Below are 12306 nucleotides of genomic sequence, written 5' to 3'. Positions count from 1 at the left end.
CTAATTACACCGAAAGAAGTAATGAAGAGCTCTTCTTAGACAGCTATGTGATTTTGTCTGTGACAGTCATCTTACATGTTTTCTCAGACTGCTACCGTACTGGTACTCACTGCATTCATACACTCATTCTGTACTCACTGCATTCATATATTATGCCTGCCATCTCATGATTCTATACATGCAACTATCAACTCATATTCCAACAAGTGAGCAAGTATAAAACTTGTGCAGTTCTTGAATATCAACGTCACTGTAAATCTTTTCTGAGGACAGCCATAGAAGTTCAATTGAATAAATGGAGAAGTATCTTTACTAGAGATTATTAAGAAAAGGAACAAAACATATATTGTTTGTTAGATGTTACTGGTAGTACTCATGAGTCTATTCAAAAGAGTCAAAACCTATGTCTGTCTCTCAAAAGCCTAAATGTGATTGCTGTGCAGCACATGTTCTGCAAGACTGGTAGTAAAACCAAATTCTTCACTTCCCCATAAACACAATGATGTTACACTAGCAATGATTACATCATCCAGTCCCCTGGCAATATTTTTCTTACTAGTTAGTCAAGTGACTTTTTTTTTAATAATGTTTAGTTTAATTCAGAGTTGTTATGCTGCAGCAACGGAAAAAATGCAGAAACACAAAACTCATCTACGACTTTCTGAAAACGAGTTTTGAGAGATAAGATACGAATAAGACTCTTAAATAAGTAATGACACCAACGAGCTAAAAAATAATGTTAATGGTATGTACAAATAAATTTTATAATAAAACTGGCAGGTGGCCAATTAACAGGTAAACAAATGACACACAGTCTCAAACCACAATATTACCAAATATTATGTGATTTGGGAACTCATAGAATACAGGCTTTGTAACACATTGGATTTCTAATACAAGTAAAGCTGAATCGTGAATAGAATGGTGGAAAGTTAAACAACAATATGTATGATAATGCCTGACAAAGAAATGAATATATGAATTGCAACAGAGCTTTTACGAAGAGTCATATGGATTTGAACTGTAAACTCAGGCATCATTTCTTGTTAATGTATTTACTGTATTGCAAATTTAATTACACCAAAAGTAGTACTGAGTAGTTCCTCTTAGGCAGCCACATTCATAAATGATCAGCAATGTGACCATCTGACAAACAGCTTGCTTGAGCTTAAAATACAGAAAACACATGTTGGCAGCACTGGCACAGATCGCACATGCTTGAATATTAAGCTCATGAAGATAAGTCAGTAATTCTATAATAATTGTCAATTAAGTTAATATTAAACCACAACAAAGTTAATTAGAGTCTGTTTTATCTACTGAAGGTTTCACTTGTTTCAAAGTATTTCTTGGAAAGAAACAAAAACATAAAACAAGAGCCGGTTTCAGTGTACTTTAGACATAGGTTTACATACATTCTTTAAGCATTAAGTCAAGAATTTAGGTTGTTTTCATCACACATATATTTAATAGTGCCGTATCTATTCAGGGAAGTGCAGGTTTTAAGTTCCATCCTTTATTTCCTTTCAAAACGCATAAAGTACATATCGCACATACACGATCTTAGGTCTAATTTTTCGGGTATACAAGTTTTGATTTTGAACATTAATTTAACTTCATTACGTTACTATATTAATAGTATACATGTATATTAGTGTTCCACATAACTTTAGTGACTTTTGTGATCTGTAGTTAATAGAATATTACTGTTATTACCTACATAAATTTTGTAAAAAATGTTGTATACAACCATGAGCGAGAAGTGTTTGAGCTGCCATAGGAAAATCAGTTCTGGGGTTCTGTGCAGCTGTGTGGCAGATGATTACACTGGGGTGAATGTAGTGGCATGGGAATCGGGGAAGTGAATGGGTCTCTTCCATGGTATTGCAGATTATGTTCAAGGGATAGGAAAATAGCAGAACAGGAAGGGAAGATTAGAGCCCTTCAGGCTAAAATGGATAGTGCTAGGGAGGAACTGATGAGGTTACGGGGGGAGGAGGGTGAAGACAGGTGGGAAGTGGTAGCAAGGAACAGGGGCCACAGAAAGAGAACAGTTTCATCATTGGCACAAACAACAGATTTGCTTCGCTACCTCAGTCAGCTAAGGAAGAGGCTCAAGTCAGCACTCAAAATAATTTCACTAGGAAACCAACTGTTGCAAAAAAAGTAGAAAGTAGGAGGAAAGTTCTGTTGTTACGTAGCAGCCATGGAAGAGGTGTGGGCCAGATCTTGCAGGAAAAATTAGGTGACAGGTACCAGGTCACAAGTATTTTCAAGCCCAGCGCATGTCTTAGCCAAGTGATAGAGAATGTAGGATCATTGTGCAAGGGTTTTACAAAGCAGGATCAAGTTGTGGCAGTTGGTAGAGCGGAAACAGTATTGATAGGGATCAGGGCTACAATATTGAGTGTGACTGGTAAAAATAGCATCTGCAACGAACCATACAAATGGCGGCTTGGTTCCTGCTTTGATGCGGTGTGACTGGCCCCAACTGAACAGTTCTGTCAGGAGGGTCAATATGGAGCTCTGCTTTGGGAGGCTACTTTGTCAGGCATAGGTTTGGTATCTGTTGATGGTATTGGTAGGTGGGACTTCTCAAGACATGGCCTGCATCTCAATAGGAAAGGGAAGGGTAAACTGGCTGGGATGATAGCAAAATCTTTAAAGGGTGGGGGAGGGGGGGGGGGGTTGCACTGAAACTCATGGGAGTACTTTTTCAGGCTAAGATCAGTGTCCAGTCATTCTACATTGATTGAAATTAGGCTTAATGAGAAGTTCAGAGAGGCAGGTGCTAGAGATGTGAAAATATCACTACATTCTCATAATAGTATAGTGAAAAATAATGTTAGTATGTCACAAGATTCACATAAAAGCACAGTGAAAAATAATGTTAATATATTGCATCAGAATATCACGGGATTAAAAAACAAAGTACATGAGCTTCTTGTTTGTTTAGAAGATTTAGAAACTGAGGGTGGAATAAATGTACTATGCCTGTCTGAACATCATATAGTCACAGCTATGGAAATGGTAAATGTAGGTGGATATAAGCTTTCAGCGCATGTAAGTAGAGACATTATAGAGCAACATATAGAAGCATGTGCATTTGAGCTTAAACTAAACAATGGCACTTTCATAATTGTAGCCGTGTATAGGTCCCCATTCGGAAATTTTTAACTATTTTTGAAATACTTGGATACTTTGTTGTGCTACCTTTCAAAGCAAATTATTGTTTGTGGGGATTTCAACATACATTTTCTGAAAGAGTCCGACAGAAAGCTTGACCTTGAAGTATTACTTGGTTCTTTCAATTTGGCATCAATTATTGATTTTCCTACTCGGGTGGTACAGGAAAGCAGCACACTGATAGATAACATTTTCATAGACCAAGATAAATTTAATCAAATAAAAACTTCTCCTGTTAAGAATGGTCTGTCTGATAATGATGCACAGCTAATTACAGAATATGATATAGCTCCATACAGTAATGAAAAACAGCCCTCCAAAATAGCATGTTCCATGAACGATTTTACAATTCCAAATTTTAGGGAAAGCTTGCAACAGTTAGACTGGGATGAGGTGTACCTTTGTGAGTACATTTGAAAACAGTGAAATATAGTTGTAAAAAACCATGTAAAAAGCCATGGCTTACTAAAGGGATAAAAATATCTTGTAAACAGAAAAGGGAAATGTACCTTATAGCTAGAAGGAGTAATGATCCCGAAACAGTGAAACATTATAAAAACTATTGCACTGTATTAAGGAAAGTTATTAAAAAGTCCAGAAGTATGTGCATTATGTCTGAGATTAGCACATCTGATAATGAAATTAAAACAATCTGGACTATTGTGAAAAGGGAAACAGGGCAATCAAGAGCACAGGAAGACCATATTTCTATTAAACACAATGAAAAGTTTGCTAACAAGAAGTCAGAATTAGAAAACATTATTAATAACCATTTTGAAGTGTTGTAGATAAAATAGGATCCAGCTATTCATTAGAAAATGCAAGGCAGTATATGGAAGAGGCAGTACCTATGCAATTTGATAAAACTGAAATTCAACTCGCCTCTCCTACTGAAATTAGGAAAATAATAAATTAACTCACAAGAAAAAGCTCACATGGAATTGATGGCATTTGAAACAGAGTACTAAAAGCTTGTTCCCAACAAATAAGTAGGATTTTCAGCCACATGTGTAGTAGCTCACTGAAACAGGGCATTTTTCCAGATAGACTGAAATACACTATTGTTAAACCATTGCACAAAAAAGGGGATGGATCTGATGCTAACAACTACCACACAATCTCACTTCTGACAGCTTTATCCAAAATTCTTGAAAAGTAACGAATTCAAGAGTAGCATCACATATTTGTAAAAATGAAGTACTAGCAAAATGTCAATTTGGTTTTCAGAAAGGCTTCACAACAGAAAATGCTATAAATGCTGTTACTGATCAAATATTAAATGCATTGAATAACCAAATATCACCCCATTGGGATATTTTGTGATCTCTCAGAGGCTTTTGATTGTGTGAATCATAAAATTCTTCTAGATAAGCTCAGGTTTTGTGGTATGAGTGGGACAGTGCACAAATGGTTAAATTCGTACTTACCTGGAAGAATGCAGAAGGTTGAAATTAACAGTACAGATAGTCTGCAAAAACCAGCAGAGTCCTTTAACTGAGGAGGTATCACGAATCGTGTCCCACAGGGTTCAGTCTTGGGTCCCTTATTGTTCTTAATATACATTAACGACCTGCCACTCTATATTCATGAAGATGCAAAGCTAGTTCTCTTTGCTGATGATACAAGTATAGTAATCACACCCAAGAAGCAAGATTCAGCTGAGGAAATTGCAAATAATGTCTTTCAGAAAATTATTAAGTGGTTCTCTGCAAATGGACTCTCACTAAATTTTGAGAAAACACAGTTTATACAATTCTGCACAGTAAATGGCATAACACCATTGATAAATATTGACTATTAATGGAAGTCTGTTGCTAAGGCAGAACACTCAAAATTTCCGGGTGTGTGCACTGATGAGAAATTGAATTGGAAGAAACACATCGATAATCTGCTGAAACGGTTAGGTTCGGCTACTTATGCTATTAGGGTTATTGAAAATTTTGATGATAAGCATGTCAGTACATCTACATCTACATCTACATGGATACTCTGCAAATCACATTTAAGTGCCTGGCAGAGGGTTCATCCAACCACCTTCACAATTCTTTATTATTCCAATCTCGTATAGCGCGCGGAAAGAATGAACACCTATATCTTTCCACACGAGCTCTGATTTCCTTTATTTTATCTAGGTGATCATTCCTCCCTAGGTAGGTCGGTGTCAACAAAATATTTTCGCATTCGGAGGAGAAAGTTGGTGATTGGAATTTGGTGAGAAAATTTCGTCGCAACAAAAAACGCCTTTCTTTTAATGATGTCCAGCCCAAATCCTGTATCATTTCTGTGACACTCTCTCCCATATTTCGTGATAATACAAAACATGCTACCTTTCTTTGGACTTTTTCGATGTACTCTATCAGTCCTACCTGATAAGGATCCCACACTGCGCAGCAGTATTCTAAAAGAGGACAGACAAGCGTAGTGTATGCAGTCTCCTTAGTAGACCTGTTACATTTTCTAAGTGCCCTGCCAATAAAACACAGTCTTTGGTTAGCCTTCCCCACAACATTTTCTGTGTGTTACTTCCAATTTAAGTTGTTCGTAATTGTAATACCTAGGTATTTAGTTGAATTTATGGCTTTTAGATTAGACTGATTTATCATGTAACTGAAGTTTAATGAGTTCCTTTTAGCACTCATGTGGATGACCTCACACTTTTCATTATTTAGGGTCAACTGCCACTTTTCGCAACATTCAGGTAGCTTTTCTAAATCATTTTGCAGTTTGTTTTGATATTCTGATGACTTTATTAGTTGATAAACGACATTGTCATCTGCAAACAACTGAAGGCGGCTGCTCAGATTGTCTCCAAAATCGTTAATATAGATAAGGAACAGCAAAGGGCCTATAACACTACCTTGGGGAATGCCAGAAATCACTTCTGTTTAACTCGATGACTTTACATCAATTACTACTATGAACTGTGACCTCTCTGACAGGAAATCACAAATCCAGTCACATAACGGTGACGATATTCTATAAGCACGCAATTTCACTATGAGCCAGTTGTGTGGTACAGTGTCAAAAGCCTTCCGGAAATTCTGAAATACGGAATCGATCTGATATACCTTGATATCCCTTGTCAATAGCACTCACCAATTCATGTGAATAAAGAGCTAGTTGTGTTTCACAGGAACGATGTTTTCTAAAGCCATGTTGACTGTGTGTCAATAGACCATTTTCTTCGTGGTAATTCATAATGTTTGAGCACAATATATGTTCTAAAACCCTACAGCATATCGGCGGTAACAATATGGGCCTGTAATTTAGTGGATTACTCCTACCACCTTTCTTGAATATTGGTGTGACCTGTGCAACCAATTAGTCTACTATGCCTATTTTCATACACTGCTTTCATGTGGCATCAAAATTTGGAACAATTCGTCATTAAGACAGAAAGTATTCATTGCACAAAAGTGTGTAATCAGAATAATAGCTGGAGCCCACCCAAGATCACCTTTTAGACATTTATTTAAGGAACATGGGATATACATATATTCACCTTCGCAATACATATATTCACTTATGAAATTTGTCATTAATAACCCAACCCAATTAAAAAATAACAGCGAAGTGCATAGCTACAACACTAAAAGAAAGGATGATATACACTATTATGGATTAAATCTCACTTTGGCACAGAAAGGGGTGAATTATGCTGCCACAAAAATCTTTGGTCATTTGCCAAATAGTATTAAAAGTCTGACAGATAGCCAACCAACATTTAAAAGCAAATTAAAAGAGTTTCTGAATGCCAACTCCTTCTACTCAATAGAAGAAGTTTTAGATATGAAGTAGGAACAGAAAAAAAATTAATTAATTAATTATTTTGTGTAAAGAAAATTTATGTTAAAGTGATATGTTCCATATCATTACAAAATGATGTCATACTCATGATCTATGGAACCAGGATTAATGTATGTATGTATGTATGTATGTATGTATGTATGTATGTCTATTATATACTTCTAAGTATATGAAAGTTTATTACTGAGAAAATTAGGAAAAATGAAAAAATATATACTGAGATTTTGTAATGTAATATTTTTTATATGAATTAAAGAATACCTAAAATGATTTTTAATACTTACTGCACTGACAGCAGCACGTAGTGATGCAATTTCCCGCTGTTGAGACCATAGCATTTGACAGCACTGATTAACAGTAGTAAGCAAAGCTTGCTGTTGTTGCACTTGACTTGCTGCCCAAAGTTGTTGGTAATAACTATTTGCATTGTACTGCTGGTGTTGTTGTTGTTGCTGTTGCTGTTCCAGCTGTGCAAAAATAGCAGATTGAATATAGATATCATTTGCGACATACACCTTTAAGCAAAATTATATTAAGCCATGATAAACAGAAGCCCTCACTGGAAAATAGCATAGAAGTACAAAAAAACAAAGAGTGCTCTCTTCTTTTTCAGGCCACTTAATCTGAAATTAGCATACTGAAGACATTGTAATTACCAGTTCCATCAAGTCTTTCTACTAACTAAATGAGATTAAAACTTCCTGTGTGATGTTAATAGAAAAGTACTATAAGTTCTGATCTTCAGCCTGTTCATGGTTCTATTACTAAATGAGCACCTCAATGGCGAATTAATACCTGCATGGATCAATGCAACATATTATTACATCATGACTCTTGCTCTTCTACCAAAAAGAAATTTATGGTTCACCTGTGCCTTTTTAATCACATGAAATTCTGCATGAAATACAATTAATTAATTTAATCAATGAGCACTAAAGTTATTATTTGGGGGAAAACTGATTAAAGAGCAGGAATCCTGCTTACAACAGAACAGTGTAAATTAATGTAAAATTATGGGCTCATTAAAAAACAGCTGTTGCGAAGTGTGTGTGTAACCTAACACCCAAAAATTGTTAACTTGTAAATATAAAACCTATCTAGTACTATATGTCATAGAAGTATGAACTGTCTCCAGACCATTTTCCTTCCTTCATGCCCAGCATACCTACATTTTACATGTCACCACACTTTTACACCAAATAGTTTTACAGCTCATTGCCACTTCATAGAACTTCACAAAGGTTCTCCTGCATACCTTGCCAGACCAGAGCTCCTGGAAGATAGAGTACTGCGGAAACATGGATTAGCCACAATCTGGGATATTGTTTCCAAAACGAATTTTCACTCTGCAGTTAAGTGTGTGTTGATTTGAACTGCTATTTAACCTGGAAGGTAGGAGATGAGGTTCTAGCGCAGTCAGTACACCACTTGCTTGTGAAAGGCAAAGGCGGGTTGGAGGCCCAGTCGGGCACACAGTTTCAATCTGCCAGGAAATTTCATATCAGCACACACTCCACTGCAAAGTCAAAATTCATTCTGGAAACAACATCCTAGACTGTGGCTAAGGCATATATCTGCAGTACCCTTTCTTCTGGGAGTGCTGGTTTGACAAGGTAAGTGGAGGAACTTCTGTGAAGTTTGGAATGTAGGAGATGAGGTGGTGCTGGTGAAAGTGAAGCTGTGAGGACAGGCTGTGACTTTTGCTTGGATAGCATACAGTTGGAATCTGCCAGGAAGTTCCAAAATAGTCCGTGTTAGTCTCCATTCATATATTTGGGAGAGAATAGCTTGAGACAACCAAAATATATAAGCAGATTGCCACATGGAGTGTAAGAACTCTACTAGAATATGGAAAATTAGGAAATTTAAAACTGGACATGGATAAAATGGATATACATATAACCGTAATTTCTAAGACAAAATGGCAGGGCTGTGTAAGTTCTGGAGACTACAAAGTTGTAGATACAGGTACAACTCAGGAGAGTCACTATAATGATGAAACGGACATTGAATATTGAAGATACATACAATTTCTAGCAAAAATAATCCTAATGAGATTAGAAATTATACTACAGTGTAATGTCATAATGCAAGTGCATATGCTAACTTACACTGAGGTGCATGAAGAAACAGAAAAGATTTACGACAAGTTGATTGATTCGACAGGCAAATAAAAAGGGTAGACAAACTCATTGTCACATGTAACTACTTTCACATCCACATACATACTCTACAAGCCATCACACATAACATGGCGTAGGGTACCTAGCACCACTACTAGTCATTTCCTTTCCAGTTCCATTTGCAAATGGAAGTGGGGGGAAAATGGCTACCCATATCAAAACGACTGTTTATGTGCTTCTATACAAGCCCTAATTTCTCTTATCTTTGTGGTCCATAGGCAAAACATATTTTGGCAGCATTAGAATCGTTAAGCTTCAAATGCCAGTTTTCAAAACTTCTCAATAGTGCTTTGCAAAAAGAACCTCTTCCCTCCCCCTGGAGTTGCACAGAGCATTTCCATAATACTCACATATTGATCAAATCTACCAATAACAACTCTAGCAGCATGCCTCTGAACTGTTTTGCTGTCTCTCCATAATCTGACCTGACAGGAATCACAAACACTTGAGTAGTACGTAAGAATGGGTCACAATGGTGTCGTACAAGTTGTCTCCTTTATGCAGGAGGCCCACTTTAACCAAATTCTTCTAACAAACCAAAGTTGACCAATGGCCTTCCCTACTACTGACCTTAAGCACTTGTTCCATTTCGTATTGCTTTGCAATGTTACGCCTAGGTATTTAATCAACATGACTGCCAAGCAGCAGACCATTAATAACATATTTGAACATTAGAGGATAGTTTTCCTTATCCATACGCATTAACTTAACATTTAGAGCAAACTGCCATTCATCACACCAAATAGAAATTCTTTTCAAGTCATCCTGTATCTGCCTACAGTAACTCGATGACAACACTTACTCGTATACTACAGTGTAATCAACAAACAGTTGCAGATTGCAGCTCATTCTGCCCATCAGATCATTTATGCATCTACAGTACAAGAACAGCCACATCACATTCCCTGGGGAATTCTTGATGATATACTACCAATACCACACTGCCACTGTCAGTGAAAGAAGAGAAGACATAAGTGAGACCATTTGGCATGTGAAAAAGAAAAAAGAGGGATGACTGATCAGCAGATTATCAATTAATATCCAAGACGAATGTATGCAGGGTAACAACAAGATAGCGAATGAATATATCAAATCAATTACTTATAGGGTGGGGCAAATAAAAGCGGCCCAGAGAACATAGTTCAAGGGTACAAAGAAACACAGCAGAGAAAAGGAAGTACAGTACTTACCAGACTATAGCAGATGTTGAAAATGACCACCATTCATCTCTTGACACTTTTGGCCCTGGTCAGCAAGTGTGTGAAGGCAGATCGAAGCTGGACTGCTGGAATTGCAATCTCATCTAAAATGTTCTGCCGCAGTTCTCGAAGACTATGAGTATTGTTGCGATACACCTTAGACTCCCAACACAAAGTAATCGCACAGCGACAGATCAGGTGACCTGAGTGGCCAGGTAGGGCTGCAACACGACTGACCTCTACTAACAACTGTGTCAGATGTGAAGATGGTGTAAATATACACCATGGTTCGGCTGGCTGTATCAGCAGTTGCTGCTTTCTGTTGGAAGTAACTCTAGGTCTCTTCCTCCTCCATTAATGCTATAGCAAATAGTTTTAAAATGTTGGCAATGTAATGCACCGAAGTCAGCGTCTGATGAAAGAAGACCCGACCAATAATGCGGCATGCAGACACTGCACACCAAGCCCCAATCTTCTGATGCAATGGTGTTTCATGGGAGTTATGCAGTTTCTCTGCTGCCGTGACAGGCATCTGGTTGATTTGGTAGGAGTCAGAAGCAGTTTGTAGTGAACTGCAGCCACATTTTCTGGTGTGCAAGAACATTTCGGAATTGTTTTTGACTTGTTCAAAATAGATCCTATCACACACCATTTTCAGGTTAAGCACTGCATGGCACTCTTTGCTGGCACTTTGACACCATTAAACTTCCCCCCCTGAGAGTAACACTGTTCGCTTTGCATTGCTCCACTCACACTGACAGCCCACATTACACTCTGAAGTGTGCGTCACAGGGTGTGGTAATATGCATACATTCACATCCAATCATTTCCACTCTTTCAGGCCACTTTTATTTACCTCATCCTGTGTTAGTGAAACAATGATTTAGCAATCAAATTAAAAACAGCAGAAGTTACACTGGACTCGACACACAGCAACATAGTTCTATCAGAGTGCAATTTTAAGTTTAAAAAGCTAAAAAGCAATCTCTATTTAAGTGGAACACAGAAGAGCTAAATGAGGAAGAAGTTATTTTCCTGTTCAAAGCCCAAACAAATACAATGAAAAATAAAGCTCCAGAGAATATTCATTATAAATGGGAAATAAAAACTGAAGTGTATACAGTACTTAAAAAAGTATTGGCAAGGAGAAAAATCAGCAGCAACCAACTGATAACTACAAACATCGTAGAAAAAATAGAATAATGAAGACAGTTCAAGGAAATGATCCACATGGAGCAAATTGATTCTGGGAAGAACTGGGGGTTCTTAACTGTAAGATTCCCGGAAAGTATATGGTCATCCTGTGCTAGGATTGTGATGTGGGAGTCAGTAAGGAGAGAGAATTTCAAAACACTGTGGGCAGTATCCTGTTCACTGTGGAATAAATTGAAATGAGGAGAGCCTCATAGAACTTTGCAAGGATATAATGTAATCCTTGCCTTCAAAAACCTGCCCATGAAACAAAAAACCCAACCCAAACCTTGCTTAATTCTATGTACTGGCCACCATCAGCCTGGTCAGTTTTAAATCTTTTTCTATTTAAAACTTTTGCTGTCAGTACTCGTGCTCTAATTTCTGGTGGCATACATGCAAGGTAGGGTCACCACCTCAGCGAAAATGCTGTTTGTTCTGGTAAAGAATGTGGACAGACAAAGTTTTCCTGGACAGCATCTGGGCAACCAATGAGGTGATCATGGGAGGAATAAAGTGCTGACTGCAGGATGTGACCAGAAGCAACGGTCAAGAGACATTAGTTCTCTCTGGCTGCGGATCTCAGCTTGGCAGGACATCTTGTCCTCTCCTCTCTCTCCTAATGGTCTTTGGACTCTGTTCCTTTGCTGACTGACATCTACCATGACAATTCTAACTGGCTGGTGGCCTGTTCAACTCCAGGGGAGACCCAAATCTACTCCATACTCATATCTTGTCTA

At 37.6% G+C, this 12306-nt stretch overlaps 1 protein-coding gene across 6 annotated transcripts in view; it reads right to left on the bottom strand.

Moving 5' to 3' along the window:
• LOC126251840 (pericentriolar material 1 protein-like) overlaps positions 1 to 12306 on the bottom strand; it is a 781694-nt gene that overhangs the window by 218920 nt on the left and 550468 nt on the right. For all 6 annotated transcript variants that reach the window (XM_049952507.1, XM_049952508.1, XM_049952506.1 and 3 more), the window contains one exon: positions 7278 to 7460. In XM_049952507.1, the coding sequence (XP_049808464.1) occupies positions 7278 to 7460 (183 nt within the window). The remainder of the gene's footprint in view (positions 1 to 7277; positions 7461 to 12306) is intronic.

Source organism: Schistocerca nitens, chromosome 4 (assembly GCF_023898315.1).
Source record: "Schistocerca nitens isolate TAMUIC-IGC-003100 chromosome 4, iqSchNite1.1, whole genome shotgun sequence".
NCBI lineage: Eukaryota > Metazoa > Arthropoda > Insecta > Orthoptera > Acrididae > Schistocerca > Schistocerca nitens.
This window is presented reverse-complemented; position numbering and strand designations above follow the sequence as displayed.